At 41.1% G+C, this 18816-nt stretch overlaps 2 protein-coding genes across 4 annotated transcripts; one reads left to right on the top strand and one right to left on the bottom strand.

Annotated features, from left to right (window-relative positions):
- Nucleotides 1-302: 302 nt before the first annotated feature.
- fignl1 (fidgetin-like 1) lies at nt 303-6644 on the bottom strand. 3 transcript variants are annotated; one of them, XM_058058004.1, is made up of 4 exons: nt 6556-6644; nt 5265-5337; nt 2070-4767; nt 303-1835 (listed from the first exon to the last, which is right to left on the bottom strand). In XM_058058004.1, exon 3 carries the CDS (start codon nt 4748-4750, stop codon nt 2828-2830), a length of 1923 nt encoding a protein of 640 aa, XP_057913987.1. In that variant the 5' UTR covers nt 4751-4767; nt 5265-5337; nt 6556-6644; the 3' UTR covers nt 303-1835; nt 2070-2827. The 3 variants fall into 3 exon arrangements, with proteins under 3 accessions (XP_057913987.1, XP_057913985.1, XP_057913988.1); XM_058058002.1 differs by lacking the exon at nt 6556-6644 and adding an exon at nt 6186-6278; XM_058058005.1 differs by lacking the exon at nt 6556-6644 and adding an exon at nt 5965-6151.
- Nucleotides 6225-12192, top strand: ttl (tubulin tyrosine ligase). Its single transcript, XM_058058011.1, has 7 exons — nt 6225-7584; nt 7786-7864; nt 7973-8205; nt 8365-8500; nt 8585-8854; nt 9631-9774; nt 9929-12192. The coding sequence occupies exons 1-7, from the start codon at nt 7416-7418 to the stop codon at nt 10119-10121; spliced, it is 1224 nt and encodes a 407-aa protein (XP_057913994.1). The 5' UTR covers nt 6225-7415; the 3' UTR covers nt 10122-12192.
- Nucleotides 12193-18816: the final 6624 nt, after the last annotated feature.

Here is an 18816-nt window from a genome sequence, read left to right as displayed (position 1 = left end):
TTTAATCATCAGACTTCAGCAAATCCACACGTTGCAGGATCATACAGTGTAAACACGCTTGTTTGGGGGTTTCACTCACACGGCATTGTGACATTAATGGAAAGGGACAGAAGACATTAATGTCGACACTGCAAACTCTGACAGGATGACACATTTGTGCCCTACACGCAAAGTAGACTATTCAGTAAAAAAAAAAGGTGTCAGGTTTAAGTCACTGTATTTATATGCCCTTTACACATAAGTCAAAAGTGTTGTTCACTAGCTTACAGGTCAGTCGTTCCCTGAGGACTGTATACCTGACTACGGTTGTCTTTGAGGGTCACAAAGCATTTGGCCAAAAAGTCCATTGTGTAACTCTTGCCTTTAATGAGTTAGTACCTTGCAGGCTACATATTTTACACCACAAGGCACATATCTATCTCCTACCTTGCCAGGACGTATTGTGTTGTATGACTTGCAACAAGTGGTTAGTTATGTACTTTCTGCCATCTAGTGGAGGACCGTTTTATTGTTCTGTCGCTGGCATAGTTACATGGATGAACAATGACAAAGTATTTGCAGTCAATAAATGTGAATTTTCTCACCAATTAGGTGAAATTGAACAATTTCCCATGGCACAGATGATGTACCGTGGCACAGTGGTTGGGAACCACTGAGTATGTGACTAGTTAGCTATTATCTTAATATTGTTAGAATTAGGGAATAACAACATACCGTATAATGTGACCGATGGGATGAAAACGGTTGAATTTGCTTGCAATGCAGTAAATTCTACTCCTGGTATTGTTCCCAGCCAATGAATAGCAGTCACTTCACACTTTGAATTTCATGGCTTCACTATGTTGTGTTTTTTTATGTATTAACATTACATACATTATTAATATACTAAATATATCCATATTTATATATTAATAAGATGTTTTGTGGTTGAATACGGCCTTTTAGTAGGAAATATAAGCAAATTTAACGTATTTCCCCCAAAATTAAACATTTCCAAGCATAAAAAATGGCTAGATAAACCAAAACACAAATATGGCATTCAGACACATTCAGAGTATAATACTGTTAATATTTGATGAGAGACACAAGCACCAGAATTGATCAGGGCTCTAGTAATGTTAAAACCCCCATTTAGAAGGTAGTAAACAGGTTTTCTATGCTCGATTTATAAACAACGATTTCCACTTCATGGAAATTCACTCATTGGGTCAAGAACTCATTGACTGCAGTAAACAAGGGATCAATGTAATAATTATCATGTTTATATGTGTGTGTGCTATTTTTGTTACTATTATACAAATAGTTGCTGAAACAAGATTCTTGTAATATTCAAATATAATCTTGTGTTGTGTCTTATTGGTATGTTTATGCTTGTGACTGCTGCACGGTCACAGCAGAAATTAAGAAACAAGCTAACACCATATGTCACATTTGGAGTCCATACTCAGTGGATCCCGGGTGGTGCCAGAGGAATTCTGTGCATCTGTCCCAGTCCAGCTGTGTGGAGTCCCAGCGATGCCCACTGGGGGGTTGTGTGACCACTTTGGCTGCTGGCTAAACCAACAAAGTTTAAACACAGCGGCCAGCCATACAAGTCTGAAATATTTATGAGGGACTTGACAAAAAGATGAAAAATAAATGAAAGTCTTTTTTCATGGTCTTCCAGATTTGCAAAGATCATTTCATTAATATTGCATGACAATTTCATTTCATGTGTGTGCACTCGATAATTGTCCCCTTCCCGAGTGGCATGCGTGTGGCCAGTGTGGCTCTAAGCTCCAACCCCTTCATCAAACTGTGGTCATCATCACTTTCTTACGATTGCCAGCCGTTATCTGCACAGAATAGAAGAAATGTACTGAAGGCCATCTTTTACAGTCGGTCATTTTAACTGTAAAATTTCAAATTCCATGTTTTGCCAACATGAAAATATGGCTGAAAAGGAATTATGTGGAAAACTAATAACTAAAAACTAGCATTTCTATCACCACAAAAGTATTTTTTTGTAATCCCCACAAACTCCCTGCAATGATACTAAGAGGCATGTCATTGAACACAGTGTTGCTCACCTTCTTCACTGGGAGAGGGAAGGGTAATGTGATGGTTAGACGGGGCCTGCTGCTGACTCATTTGTTGTCAAATCTGGTAAATGAGGGAAGGACAACTGATTTAATAATACATCCTGAGAATTTACTGTTCCCGTGCTGATTACATGTTGGTTAAAAAGGAGAGATGTAGGCTAACACAACATGCTATCACTATGCCAGCTTATTTCATAGTGGACATACGCTAATACAGCCTGGCTCGGCCCCAGAAAAAAACTAACAAAAAAGGTCTTATATGGCACCTTTTTGGTATGCCATTCTCTTTCATTATTTTAGCAGGCAATAAAAGCATAGTTTCACCCTGTTATTTAATTATCTAAAAAAAATCCAACTAACTTCCCCATTTAACAGTTCCGCTGGAGACACTCTGGAACATTTGCTCACGAGGATGTGTTGCAGTAACTGGTTTTCCTGTTTTGTCCACTGCTGTCTTCATCAAGAACAGGAAGAGAGGAATGCAATAGGCCGGTTTTTAGGATACTCAGTTACCCAATTTCCGTGGACATGATTAACACAGCTTGTGGAGCATGTTACTTGGCATGTATCCCTTGACACACTGCAGATAAACTTGCTGAACAATTGGCTCACCAGATAAAAGAAACCAATCAATTCACATGTCTCGGCTGGAAACATTTGATTTCATTCCAGAAACACTTGAACTCAACAATATTAGTTTGAAGTACCACAGAAAGAAAATGTAACAGTGTTTCTTCATAAAGCCATCACCGACCACATCCAAATGTCTTATTCCAGTCCTTGTAAAGCTCCAAGTCCTTTGACGACACACTTGGCCGCACAGTCTTCAGAGCATCTTGGAAGTCAGCATAGAGGATTGGCCTGACCTGGTCTGCTGTGATGGTCGCTATGTCATCTAGCTGAATGTTGCGAATGGGCCCCAGGGCCGCCTCCCGACACAGCTGAGTCATGTCAGCCCCAGAGAAGCCCTCTGTGGCTGACACAATGCTTTCCAGCTCCTCCGTTCTCAGACAATTCTTCTCTCGAGCCATGAGGTTGGTGACTATCTGCTGCCGGGCGGAGCATTCGGGAAGGGGGATGTACAGCCTCTTTGCCAGGCGTCGGCGGGCTGCCTCATCTATCTCTTGGGGTCGGTTGGTTGCCCCCACCACCAGGATGCGGTCCTCTGCGGCTGTGGCGGCACCATCCAGCTGAACCAGAAACTCCGTCTTGATCCTGCGTGATGAGTCATGCTCCCCATCTGTGCGCTGGGACAACAGCGAGTCAATCTCGTCAATGAAAATCACAGCAGGCTGGTGACAGCGGGCGATGGCGAACAGCGCTCGCACCATTTTTTCCCCCTCACCCACCCACTTGGATGTGAGCGACGACGCACTGATGCTGAAGAAGGTGGCACCTGACTGGCAAGCGATGCATTTGCCGATCAACGTCTTCCCGGTCCCCGGGGGTCCAAACAACAGGATACCCTTAGGTGGACCCCTGAGGCCTGTAAAGATGTCAGGTCGCAACATGGGCCAAACAACTATCTCCTTTATGGTGGTCTTCGCAAACTCCAGGCCTGCTATGTCCTCCCACACCACAGGAGGCCCGTGGTCCATAATCTCACTCATGATCAACTCCACTATCTTTGGCTCAAAGTTTTTAAGACGTTCATCCAAAATCTGAGGTTCCTGGTTTGAGTTGGCTCTCGCTCCACCATCATCCTCTTCCTGCCGCGGCATAGGTGACACAAATTTAGAAAAAGCCCCTCGGGGTCTCTGAGCGCCCAGAGATTTCTTCACGGCTGCTGCCATGGTGGAAGTCGCTCCTCTTTGTGGTTGATGGGAATTTTTCCTATGTTGATTCACAACTAGCTGCTCACGGGCAGATTTGAAGGTACTTCCAGGTCTTTGGTCAGCCGCTGCTTGTGCCCCCCTGCCATTATCAGCCGCATCAGTGTTGTAAAAATTCTTCCGCTTAGGTGGATTGGAGTTAGGGAAAAAGCAGGGTTGATAGCTGCTGCCTGCAGGGCCCGTATTGCTCTGAGGACCTGAGGATGGATGCCTAAACAAAGGCTGACCTTTGGAACTTGGATGGGAAGATGAGTAGAAATTATCCGATATTCCCTCATATGGTTCTGGCCTATGCACAGCAACACTGGCTGTATTATTAACCTCGACTTTAGGCTGTGGTGGCCAAATTAGTCTGCGGGAGGTGCCCTCTGACCTGCCTGCAGCAAAAGAAGAAGCAGGCAAGGAACTGGTCCCGCTGCTGCTCTCTTGTCCAACAGATATGCCAACATCTGCTATGGCCACTCGGGAGCTTTCTCCCCCTCCCCCTGCTTGAATCATCTTCTGCACGCAGGGCAACTCCAGCACGCTCTCCATGGTGAGGGACGACTCCCATTTGCTACTGTGGTTCTTCTGATTACGAGCCAGATGCAGCGCGCTCTCCGCATAGTTGTTAAGCCCTGTGCGGGGGTCATCAGAGTCCAGCACTGCAGCATAGCGCTCTGAATAGGTCCTGAACAGGCTGCTCATGGCGGCATCTGAGAGGTGGGAACTTGCCCATGCATACTGAATGGAGAGGATGTGGGCCCGGTAAGCATCGGCCGTCTGTTCAGGTGTACAGTTGCCAGACGAAATGTCAAAGGACCTCCTTTGCCATTCATCCAGGTGTGCGCCACTCATGCCTGGGCTGTTCCAGCCTGGTGAAGAAGTGGGGGCAAATGTCATTAAAAATGCATCACTTCAGCAAAACCCTTCATTATCTGTGGCTATAATGCAATGATTTTACAAACACATACTGTAAAAGTATCAATGACAATGAACGATACACGGTAAGGGTGTAACAGTACATCTATTTGCAACCAGATTTTACCAACCAGTACGCAACATTCGATTCCCTATAGACGCGTACCAATGTCCCACTCGGTACACATCAAAAACAAGGAACAAACAGCAAGTATTTCTGGTGTCAGGCATATACTTGATAAACAAATACAGTGCAGTCATGGGTAGCGACTGTACCAAGTAGAAGCCAGAGCTTACAAGGTTCAAGTCCCCAACAGGTAGTCAGTCAATATGAGAGAACCTTTTCATGGTTTAAGTAGCCTTTCACATGCAGCGATCCAGACAACCATGTCACCCATGGTGCCAAAAACAAACACAAGTTAACAAATATGTGACACACAACTTAACTTACCCACTGCCCTGTCAAAAAGGTGGGACGTTCACACGCTCTTCAAAGTTGTTATTTGATGTGGTGTGATGTTCTCCTGACGACAGGGACACAAGCACATATACTGTAGACTATTGTATGTCACTTTCATAGATAAAATAAGACAAACAGTTCCAGGTGGACTGGTAGAAGTATACGTTCAAGCTAGTGTGTGTATCATAGAAAGTCTAGCCCCCCAGCCAATTTTATTAACTCAATGCAAAGTTCGCCCACCCTTAGACTATTACTATTGCACTAAAATGTGTTCCTAAAAAGAAACACTGGAAACTGGGTCTGTACAAAAGTGATGCTTGCGGGCCATTTTTCCCCGCAGCTTGTCTTTGGCACTTAACAATATATACTTTTGATTATATATATATATTATTTCTATAGTCCACTCATTTGCTTTGTCACCAACACCAATGTGTTTCGATGTCAGTGCTCTGATGTAAATTGCATTTTTAACCATGTGAGCGCCAAAAGTATCAAAGAAGGGCCCTGCATCCTTCAATTTCTCTGTATGCCATAAGCACGTTTTATTGGTGTTGCTTCGTATTGGAAAAATCATTAAAGCTGTTTACAATATTGCTAAGCAGTTTATATGATCTCTTCCGCAATTATGACATACTGTTACACTCCTCTACACAGAATGAAAAATCTGCTTTAAGGTCCGTAACTGTCTTACACAATACTAATCCGTATGCGACAGTGGAGCCCAATAAGACCATGAAAATCAAATCTCTGACAGTCTCTTCACAACGTAAATCGAAAAAAACACCTGACAGGCAACCAACACAAAGCTCCCATAAGTACTGCTTTAAACTCACGACTTTATGACGAAATATTAACTAAAACAGAGTCTACGGCTCATTTGAAACGTACACTTGGAAACATTAATGCGCTTACGTTTGCCAAACTTCTTGCTTCCCGCCGCCACTACTTACTTCCTCCACCACTGCACAACTTCCGGTCACGTTCCGTGTCGGTCTTTCAACATTTGCAGTAAAGAGTCTTCACTAATTACTGACAAAAATAATTCCGTTTAGAAATCCAGTATATAAGTAACTATATTTGATTAGGTAAAACAGCGAACAAACTTTATATCCAACATCGAACTAAGCAGGAAGCAAGTAAGTTAACCACAATATTGGAACGTGGCTCAAACCTCGGTGGGGTTCAACTCTTGCCAGCAATGTAAACATCGTATCAGGTATAACCATGCTTGATTTGCATTTTATAAATGTTAAGTGAATATACAGCCTCAATACAAACTTACCAAAGCGTATGTAAACGTATGTTTCGATCATATGACACCCAACACTAATATCTACGTAGTGAAATCTGCAGTGCCATCTGGTGGCCCGACTGCGTAATCCATCATGTTTAATGCATATTTAGTCCCCTTTGCATTCTGGGAATTACAGTCCGTGTGATGTTAAAATTCAACTTGGTACCAATTTAGCAACCACGAATATCGTAAAAAATATATGTCAGGTTTGTGTGAAGTATATTACAACGTGTATTAAGTGTGCATGTCACATTTGACAAAACAAACAATACATATTATCCTGAATATACCCACGTGAAAAACTACACTAACCACAACGCATGGCGAATTAAGCTCTCGCTCATGGAAGACAGCAGCTGCGCTTCAGGAAAATGGAAACGCATGTTAGTAGATAAACATTATGTTTTTGGTAGTCCATGCGTAATTCGCTAGTCAAGTTTAGTTTTAATACATTTTGCAGAATAATTTTGTATCGCGAATTAACTCAGAACTCAGACAAACGACTCATGGTCGTTTTGAGCCAGACACCGGATGCGGACAGTTTGTCGGCCCATACCGGACAAGTCTCGGGGTCCCAGTCACACCCTGCTGGGCCGATGGCTTTGAGATAATAAGCCATTTATGACCCTTGATTGCTAAAACATAATGACGACATGACTGCTTTTTCTCGAATTCGGATGTGAAGTGAATATTTGGACTGGATATGACCGTCTTATCAACACCATGGTCAGATCAGGGGAGATAACATTGGACACTGTGTGCTGCTCTACCAACCAGACAAGAAACTCACTAGCAACAAAGTAGTTTGAAGTCCATTCTTATCTCGCTATTCCATCCGCCGTGGGACAATGTCCACACAGATGTTCACTTTTGTCACCCGGGACGACAACAGCACCGTTTATGCAGAAGTTTCCAAAATCCTCTTGTCTACTGGGCAGTGGAAGAGGCTGAAAAGAGACAACCCCAGATTCAATCTAATGCTTGGTGAAAGGAACAGGCTTCCCTTTGGACGTTTGGGTACAGTATGTTTTTTTCTTCTATTTAACATAGAGAAACCATGTGTCCACTCACCCACTCGGGCTGAAACATCTGCAGTGACTGCAGAGCGTCTCGCCCTTGCGACATTTAAATGATGAGGTTTTGTGTACAAAATGTTAACTAGTACAAGTGAAATGAAATGAAATATTATATTATTATATTATGAAATATTTTTTACAGGTCATGAACCAGGACTGGTGCAGCTGGTGAATTACTACAGGGGGGCAGACAAGCTTTGCAGGAAGGCATCCTTGGTCAAGTGGGTATCAGCTCATATTTTCCCTCACGTCTCTTTTAAAGGTCCTTCTTCTACTCAATTATGCAAATTGCGTCAGCTCAAAACTCTCAACCACCTTTAAATCACCAGGCTTATAAAGACTAGCCCAGAACTCTCTGACTCCTCCAACTGGTTTCCGGAATCTTACATCATCTATCCCACCATCCTCAACACTCCTGTGGCTCCTGCCACAAACGGCCTCAGCCATCTGAAGAGCAATCCCAAGACCGATGAACGAGAAGTTTTCTTGGCTTCCTATCACTCCAAGAAAGAAAGCGGGGAGGGGACAGTGTGGATTGCCAAGTCCTCAGCTGGAGCTAAAGGTAGAATAACTGGGGTTACTATTATTGATTATAAAACAGCAATAAAAAAACTTTCATGCTACATATGCATCCCATCACATCCAGATATGGTATACTTCCCTTGATCTTCCATTGAGGATGTGACCGACCAGTCTACAATTCCATATTTTCTTCAAACAGGTGCTGGTATTGTGATATCGCATGATGCTAACCACCTGCTGGAGTACATTGACAATCAGGGACAAGTTCATGTCATTCAAAAGTACTTGGAGAAACCTCTACTTCTGGAACCTGGACATCGTAAGTTTGACATCAGGTGAGTCATTCATGCCTTGGAGAAAAACAATGACTTTTATATTTGAGTAAAGCGCACCAATAGTGTATAATATGCTATTGCCAGGAGCTGGGTCCTTGTGGATCATCATTACAACATCTATTTATACCGAGAAGGTGTGCTGCGGACATCCTCAGAGCCGTACAACAGCTCAGACCTCCAGGATATGACCAGCCACCTAACCAACCACTGCATCCAGAAGGAGCACTCCCAGAACTACGGCCGCTATGAGGAAGGCAACGAGATGTTCTTCGACGAGTTCCGTCTGTACCTTCTCAACACTCACAATGTCACCCTGGAAACCACCATATTACCTCAGATCAAGCAAATCATCAAGTAGGTAGCTTTCTTTGTCAGGGCTGCAGCTAACTCTTCTTTTATTTGTCAATTACTCTGAAGATTTTTCTTTGGATTAATCACAGGAAGTGACGTTCAGAGTTGAGTTTTAGCTTAGCGTGGGTTATGTCGTCCGTGTTTTTATTAGGGGTTGAGAGATACTCAAACCTGTAATAAGAGTCTGTTGTTACGATGAAGTCTAGTGCGTGTCTTTGAATGCTTCTTTTGAATGTCTTATTTTTGGGTTTTTATTCATTTAGCCCTTTTTATGCTTGAAATGCTTAATTTAGACAAATAATGTGTAATATTTGTTCAAATGTGCATCTGTTTTGACTAATAACAGGCCATACACAAGTACGAAAACCGCATGATTCGGACTAAGGTTCCCTTCTTGCTGCAGTTTTTGTGCAGTCGAACATCTTTGCATCTCCTCTTTCCACATTGAGTGGAAAGCGCTGGAGGCTTTTCATGACACAAATTGTTAGGTCATTTGATGTTTGCACAGAGGAGTCAATCAATTTTGGGTTTGGAAAGGGGTGTGGTCAGTAAACGTGTCATTAAAGTGAAAGTCGGCATCAAATGAATGGGTGAAGAATTTATCGCTAATAGCAAAACTATAAAGCTTCATTGTATGTCATATTTTCGACAAACTGCATCAATTGTTCTCATGCTGTTCAGGCAGCACAGTTGGAGTGTGAACAGTCTTGATCTGACAGTTGATGTTTGTTACTGTTATCATTTTCAGTGGTATTTTTCTCGATTGTTGCTTTTTGCAGGAGCTGCCTGGCATGCATTGAACCAGCCATCAGCACCAAACATCTGTCCTACCAGAGTTTCCAGCTGTTTGGCTTTGACTTCATGGTGGATGAGAAGTTCAAAGTATGGCTCATTGAGATCAACGGAGCACCAGCCTGCGCACAGTCAGTAGCGACATTTCAGTTCGATATTATGTAGCCTTTGTTTGCTTTCTTTTGGTGTCTGCTTCTTCAGCTCTAAACTCATGGAGTCATTATGAAGGTTATGCTGCGTTGTGGCAGCTCACTGACTGTTTTTGTCTTCATGTCGCTCCTCTAGGAAGCTGTACCCTGAGCTGTGTCAAGGCATCGTGGATGTAGCCATTTCCAGTGTCTTCACTCTAAACAATAGTGGTGACTCCTCGTCATCGTCGCCTTATTCATCCTCTCCGTCTTCCCTGTTCACCAGTAACGCTTGTTCCTCACCCAAACTGAGAGGGCCGCTTCACGTGGGCCCTTTTACTCGACTTTAAGCATGGCAAATCGTTCCCGTCCCTCTGCACTGCTGGGAGAGCAACAAAAAACGTCAATTGTAACCACAATATTGATTGTTACCTGGTCTTTCATGCATGCCTCTCTATGAATGAATCCAAGGACTTACAGAGGATGTATATGTCCACTTGAAACATGGAAGAAATTCCTCCTGTTCTTCCCATGATCGATTTGTTGGATGTCAGAAGGATGTAGAGACGCTCCAAATGAGACTGTAGTGCCTTACATATCCAGCCATAACCCATCAACATTTGTCACAGTGCTGGCAACGCAACACTAGGAAGCCCACGTTTTAGCAAATCTGGCCTTTGACCTCTCTATGAGGACCAAGATCCAGCTTTTTCTTGTCGTCAGTTCTCCCCAAGTCACATTGATGTTTTTTTTTCTCAGAGTAAATGTTTGCATCTTCACACAAGTCAATGCTGCAACTGTATCCTGTATATACAGTATACACAGGTTCCTCTGTTGTTGAAAGACATCACTAGCTCACTACTTTAAGTAGTACAGTGTTCCCCATATGGACTGCTACATCTCGATTTGGCGCTAGCTGATCGCACATGCTCATATAAACAGACAAATGGGACTGTCGATGTAATCCCGCTTTTTAACACACCTCATACGCACCTAGTCTGCCAGAGAAAAAGATGTAGCAGGAGGGATCAGACTTAACAACATTGTAACAAGTAATCAGACTCCTGGGATACTCTTTTGGAAAAAAAATCTAGTGACGAGACTTGGGCTCCAAAGTCTTATTATATATACAATAGCACTCTCTAGTTTTGAGCGCTAAATGTATAAACGTATGTTCAAGTTCAACACGGCAGTTTGTCTTCTATTTCGTGGATTTGTTAAGATGCGGCAGCGTTTTACATTCGCGTCTCACATTACTGATCGCAGAAGAAAGTATGAAATGTTATTGTTTGACGAAAAGCATTATCAATGAAACAAGAGACAAAAACAACAGCGGCACTGAAATGGAAGCATGTATCATTCTCAACAGGCAGCTGTTATTTGCCCCTTCCTCATCCCGACACGCTGATTTTTTGGACCAACAAAGAAAGTTCATGAGTAGTTTTAAACATTATGTTGTCCATGTATCACTCACTTTTTGTCTCTCTCCAACAGTGTCCATTATAATTACATGCAAATGTGTCAAGGCCAATTATGTAAATGAGACCGTTACATCATAAAGACCCCACACCAACCCATTATTGCCACAAATAGATGGCAGCCCTGTGGGAAACACTGTAGTGACTAGTACTTCTTCATATGGATGTCATACTAGAGAGGCTGGCAGATGCTGCATGTTACCTTGTTGATTTCTTCAATTGTATCTCTCTAGAATTCCCTTGTAGTATATGTTGTGTGTGATGTTTGCTTCTCAAGTTTTATTTTCTTGGTGTCATAGGTCAAAGGACAGTTTATTTATATTGTGTGTCTTTGTGTTTATTGTAAAGAATTAAGGATAACTGACTCAAACTAATACATTGTGTGATGTATTTAAAGGGCACCTCACTCCTAAATTCTATGATGATTATTCATAGACGACACTGTGTCCAAGGATCCTGTGACTGAGAAAATACAATTCTGTTCTTGCATTCAGTATTATTCCACCCTGTTGTAGCTGAAAAGGTGGTTGAAAGGACCATAATGAAAGCAAAGAAAGACTTCCCAGGTCATTGTTTTGTCCGATTAGTTACAGTACTGGTGTAACTTCAACTTAAAGTCAAAATAAATAATCTATATTTTTATTGCATTATAGTGGGATTCTCTCCTCATCAAGGGGGAAGGTGCCTTGAAGGGTATTGTGTTCAGTACTTTTGGTATAAATTTGCCTCGTTCATCATTCGTCCCAACCAAAGAAGAAAATCCTGCTGTGTGTTCAATGTTGAATAGTTTCTCCGTCGCCTGAAAATGAGCTCATAAATTTTACGACATCTGGTGTGCATTCAGGGACGTAGGTGTTTTTGTTTGCTGTGGTGTGTTCTTCAAATTGTTGCATGGTCGTTCCTCATAAAACTATTGCTGGAATTAAAAGAAAGTTGACCATTATCAAGCGTCTGTCATTCAAATAACTGCAAAAGAATGGACTGACTTCTATTCTTCACAGCTCTCCATTTTGTTACATTTTCCTGGTTTCGCTTTCAAGTTCAGGCTGTACAGTACAGCTAAATAAATCGTTATAAAATCAGTTTCTAAATAGAATTTCAAACTGGAGGGAGGGTTAAAACATTTCTGTCATGAGAGTAATTGAGAGCTACTGCTTTAAACGTAGACATGAAATTGTATTTTTTTCTGCAAAAGAAATATCCCTCAGGTGACTGTATAATGTGTGTATCTACATAATGTTATCATTGGATTGCAAGAACAGAATTGTATTTTCAACGGGGAATACTTTGCAAAACCACGAGAGGTCGCCATACCACCCGGTGACGTCACTATGGAACAAGACAAAAGTACTAGTGGAAGGGTAGTGCATTGCCGGGTGCGGTGGCGCGCGCCTGTAATCCAAGCTACTGGGAGGCTTAGGCTGGCGGATCGTTTGAGCTCAGGAGTTCTGAGCTGCAGCGGACTATGTCGATCGGGTGTCCGCACTAAGTTCGGTACCGATATGGTGCTCCCGAGGGAGCTCGGGACTACCAGGTCGCCTAAGGAGGGGTGCACCGGCCCAGGTCGGCAACGGAGCAGGTCAAAGCCCCCGTACCGCTCAGTAGTGGGATCGCGCCTGTGAATAGACGCTGTAGTGCAGCCTGGGCAATATAGCGAGACACACTCTTTTTACATAACTGAGTATACACAACACTGTTTTGTATCTATACAATACCTCTAATAGCGGGACAACACATTCGCACTGTATTTCCACTTATAAATTGGCAACGTTTTTTTCCGTGTTCTACACCGCCTCCTACTGGGGGAAATTGGCAACCGCATGTCATGTCAAAACTGCCGCCGTCTCAATTTAATACGTTAAATGTGTATCGTTTCACTTACAATTCTTTATAATTCTCAATTATATAATGTTATTGTTTTATTGTGATACAGTTTGCCTGTTAAATTGAATTGGTGGCATCTTTATTTATCGATTATGACACGTATTTACCGCCTTTGACCACAAGACGGCAGTGTGAAACACGGAAAAATCTGTGTTTCGTCACACTGTGTATGTTGAAGGCGCATGTTGTAAACAAGAGTGCAAAAAATACTGTGTCTCGCGATACTGCCCAGGCTGCACTGCAACGTGTATTCACAGGCGCAATTCCACTATTGAGCGGTACGGGGGCCTGCTATGTTGCCCTGAAAAAAAGACCATATAAAGCATTACAAATCCTAGCTTTTATAATCAATAAAAAGTTGAAAGGCGAGTTGAAAATTGGCAAACATCTATTTGCAAAGATGTCGTTTGACCTTAGCTATCTGTATGTACACTATGTGGGAGTTGACTAGACCACATCCTGTATGTACTTCTATCACTTTCTGGGGAGTACAATTATATACATGTAATAGAAGATTTTAAAAACAGACACAGATAATCTATATGTAACAGGTGTGTTCCAGCAATGGCGTTGTAATTCACCAAAAGTCCATCCTTAGTATTTGTTTTCATTTTGTCATATAATTTTCATGTTGAATTATTTATTTTACGTATATTGTCATTTTATTTTGAAATTTGTTTTATTTTGGTGACTTCCTGTAAGGAAGGCACTCCCTGCAGTTTCGCGGTACTCTCCTCAGATGGCGCGAGATCCCGCTGAGGAGAGACGAGCTGCTGTAGTGATTTTGTTTTGTTCGCACAGGTACGTGAGCTCATGGTTTTTTGTTCATTTGTTATAACGTTCATGATGAAACATAGGAAAAATGCCACTGTTGAATGGATTAAGCAAACTTATAGAAACGTGCATTAGCTCAGATGGCGCGAGATCCCGCTGAGGAGAGACGAGCTGCTGTAGTGATTTTGTTTTGTTCGCACAGCTGGTTTCGAATAAATCCTGCTCCACTGGCAAAACAGCGGTGAATCCCATCTCATCTGTTCACACAACACAACGCAGAGTTTGATCACCGTGAGACAAGAGAGGGTCGGCTAGACCGGCTACAGTGGTGCCGTGACCCGGATTCACTCCGCTCCAGGACCGTGGTGAAGTTAGTTTTACGTTGGACGTTGGATATTCGCCTCCGTAGAAACGGCGGTCGTTCCCCTCACTGTGCCGGGCTGCTCTCTCCTGCTGCGGGGAGCTCACACGGAAGTCCCGCCCTCGGAACTGCTTGTTCTGACTAGGGACCGTCAATAAATTTCCATTCATTTCTATTCCATTGAAGAGTGTTTGCTTAAAAAATAAAAATCACACCATAAATTGATCCATAAAGGTGTTAAATAATTAGTCATACCCTAAAAACCTTTGGAACGCCGATTTTTAAATTTTTTATATTTTATTGGGCTTCATATGACCTTTTAACATGAAAAAATGAAAGATTTTTTATTATAGCATGCAGGTCATGCTACCTTGGCACTTCAAATCACTTTATATTAATATTACGATGCATACCTTATACTCTGGGTGAGCTATTACCATACCATTAGCGCAGTTATAACAGATGGATTATTTGAGTTGTGTTCTCGCTGCAGTAAGGCTGTGTTGAACACAGCAGGTATAATCGCTCGGGAAAAACTTCCAGAGAGTATCATCTACACCACACCACATCACACAATACCTGAGACATTTATTATTTTCCCTTGCTGCCTTCAGGGAAAAGACACTGGTCTCTTTGCTCCAGGGCCACCAGACTGGTAGACAGCCTGTATCCTCAACGCAACTGTAACTGCTAAAGGGACACCATTTGTCGGATTGTTTGCATTGTCCCCAACTCATGTCCTGCTCTGCCCTGTCCAGCTAGCTGCTGAACTTTGGGTTACTGTGGTATTAATTTCTGCACAAACTATTGCTGGAGTATTAAAAATCAGTATATTAATTTTATCTGTGAAGTTTGGGTGTTATGAGTGCTATGCTGCATAAAAAGTCATTGACAAATGTATTGATTGAATTATTGGGCTAATATTTTGAATTACTTACAATAAATCCGTTTCATATGAAAACTGGCCTCGTAGTACGATGCACACCTTTTTGTTTTTCAAATAATGTTTAAGCAGATTTAATAAGAATTTGTTACACAAGTCAATAACAATACCTTCCAGGTCATGTGACCTTTGACCTCCAAACTACTTTGTATCAGTAGGACTTGTCTGCTTGTATCATACATGCCTTATTGCTTTGCTACTCAACTTTGCTGGGATTTTATACAATTTTTTTAAATTAAATTCTATTAATAGCTTCCAGGTCATGTGACCTTTGACCGCCAAACTACTTTGTATCAGTAGGACTTGTCTGCTAGTACCATACACGTCTTTTTGCTTTGCTACTTAACTTTGCTAGGATTTTTAATGAATTTTTTACACAAATCATTGCCAATATTGTCCAGGTCATGTGACCTTTGACCTCCAACCCACCTTGTATCAGTAGGACTTGTCTGCTCTTATCATACATGTCTTATTGCTTTGCTATTCAACTTTGCTGGGATTTTATATAATTTTTTGAAATTAAATTCTATTAATAGCTTCCAGGTCATGTGACCTTTGACCTCCAAACCACTTTGTATCAGTAGGACTTGTCGGCTTGTATCATACACGCCTTATTGCTTTGCTACTCAACTTTGCTGGGATTTTATAAATTTTTTTGAAATTAAATTCTATTAATAGCTTCCAGGTCATGTGACCTTTGACCTCCAAACCACTTTGTATCAGTAGGACCTTTCTGCTCCTATCATACACGCCTTATTGCTTTGCTACTTAACTTTGCTGGGATTTTATATAATTTTTTGAAATTAAATTCTATTAATAGCTTCCAGGTCATGTGACTTTTGACCTCCAAACTACCTTGTATCAGTAGGACCTTTCTGCTCCTATCATACACGCCTTATTGCTTTGCTACTTAACTTTGCTGGGATTTTATATGTTTTTTTACACAAATCATTACCAATAGCTTCTAGGTCATGTGACCTTTGACCTCCAAACCACTTTGTACCAGTAGGACTTGTCTGCTCTTATCATACACGCCTTATTGCTGTGCTACTCAACTTTGCTGGGATTTTATATAATTTTTTTAAATTAAATTCTATTAATAGCTTCCAGGTCATGTGACCTTTGACCTCCAAACTACATTGTATCAGTAGGACTTGTCTGCTTGTATCATACATGCTTTATTGCTGTGCTACTCAACTTTGCTGGGATTTTATATAATTCTTTGAAATTATATTCTATTAATAGCTTCCAGGTCATGTGACCTTTAACCTCCAAACCACTTTGTATCAGTAGGACCTTTCTGCTCTTATCATACACGCCTTATTGCTTTGCTACTTAACTTTGCTGGGATTTTATATAATTTTTTTAAATTAAATTCTATTAATAGCTTCCAGGTCATGTGACCTTTGACCTCCAAACCACCTTGTATCAGTAGGACTTGTCTGCTCCTATCATACACGCCTTGTTGCTTTGCTACTTAACTTTGCTAGGATTTTATATGTTTTTTTACACAAATCATTACCAATAGCTTCTAGGTCATGTGACCTTTGACCTCCAAACCACTTTGTATCAGTAGGACTTGTCTGCTAGTACCATACACGTCTTTTTGCTTTGCTACTTAACTTTGCTAGGATTTTTAATGAATTTTTTACACAAATCATTGCCAATATTGTCCAGGTCATGTGACCTTTGACCTCCAACCCACCTTGTATCAGTAGGACTTGTCTGCTTTTATCATACACGCCTTATTGCTTTGCTACTCAACTTTGCTGGGATTTTATATAATTTTTTGAAATTAAATTATATTAATAGCTTCCAGGTCATGTGACCTTTGACCTCCAAACCACTTTGTATCAGTAGGACTTGTCTGCTTGTATCATACACGCTTTATTGCTTAGCTACTCAACTTTGCTGGGATTTTATATAATTTTTTGAAATTAAATTCTATTAATAGCTTCCAGGTCATGTGACCTTTGACCGCCAAACTACTTTGTATCAGTAGGACTTGTCTGCTAGTACCATACACGTCTTTTTGCTTTGCTACTTAACTTTGCTAGGATTTTTAATTATTTTTTTACACAAATCATTACCAATATTTTCCAGGTCATGTGACCTTTGACCTCCAAACCGCCTTGTATCAATAGGAATTGTCTGCTAGTACCATACACGCCTTTTTGCTTTGCTACTTAACTTTGCCAGGATTTTATATAAATTTTTTACACAAATCATTACCAATAGCTTCTAGGTCATGTGACCTTTGACCTCCAAACGTGTATAGTACTAGTAGACAAGTCCTACTGATACAAAGTAGTTTGGAGGTCAAAGGTCACATGACCTGGAAGCTATTGATCATAGTTCATTTTAAAAAAATATATAAAATCTCAGCAAAGTTGAGTAACAAAGCAATAAGGCGTGTATGATACTAGCAGACAAGTCCTACTGATCCAAAGTGGTTTGGAGGTCAAAGGTCACATGACCTAGAGGCTATTGGTAATGATTTGTGTAAAAAATCATATAAAATCCTAGCAAAGTTAAGCAGCAAAGCAAAAAGGCGTGTATGGTACTAGCAGACAAGTCCGACTGATACAAGGTGGTTTGGAAGTCAAAGGTCACATGACCTGGAAAATATTGGTAATGATTTGTGTAAAAAAATCATCAAAAATCCTAGCAAAGTTAAGTAGCAAAGCAAAAAGACGTGTATGGTACTAGCAGACAAGGCCCACTGATACAAAGTAGTTTGGAGGTCAAATGTCACATGACCTGGAAGGTATTGATAGAATTTAATGTCAAAAAATTATATAAAATCCCAGCAAAGTTGAGTAGCAAAGCAATAAGGCGTGTATAGCACTAGCAGACAAGTCCTACTGATAAAAAGTAGTTTGGAGGTCAAAGGTCACATGACCTGGAAGCTATTGATAGAATTTAATTTAAAAAAATTATATAAAATCCCAGCAAAGTTGAGTAGCAAAGCAATAAGGCGTGTATGATACGAGCAGACAAGTCCTACTGATACAAGGTGGTTTAGAGGTCAAAGGTCACATGACCTGGAAAATATTGGTAATGATTTGTGTAAAAAATTCATATAAAATCCTAGCAAAGTTAAGTAGCAAAGTAAAAAGACATGTATAGTACTAGCAGACAAGGCCCACTGATACAAAGTAGTGTGGAGGTCAAAGGTCACATGACCTGGAAGCTATTGATAGAGTTTAATTTCAAAAAATTATATAAAATCCCAGCAAAGTTGAGTAGCAAAGCAATAAGGCGTGTATGATACAAGTCGACAAGTCCTACTGACACAAAGTAGTTTGGAGGTCAAAGGTCATATGACCTGGAAGCTATTGATAGAATTTAATTTTTAAAAATTATATAAAATCCCAGCAAAGTTGATTAGCAAAGCAATAAGGCCTGTATGATACGAGCAGACAAGTCCTACTGATACAAGGTGGTTTAGAGGTCAAAGGTCATATGACCTGGAAGCTATTGGTAATGATTTGTGTAAAAAATTCATTTAAAATCCTAGCAAAGCTAAGTACAAAAGTAAAAAGGCGTGTATGGTACGAGCAGACAAGTCCTACTGATACAAGGTGGTTTGGAGGTCAAAGGTC

The sequence above is a fragment of the Doryrhamphus excisus genome, chromosome 20 (genome assembly GCF_030265055.1).
Source record: "Doryrhamphus excisus isolate RoL2022-K1 chromosome 20, RoL_Dexc_1.0, whole genome shotgun sequence".
Lineage (NCBI taxonomy): Eukaryota > Metazoa > Chordata > Actinopteri > Syngnathiformes > Syngnathidae > Doryrhamphus > Doryrhamphus excisus.
The sequence above is the reverse complement of the archived record's forward strand: the minus strand, read 5'-3'. Positions and strand labels throughout refer to the sequence as shown.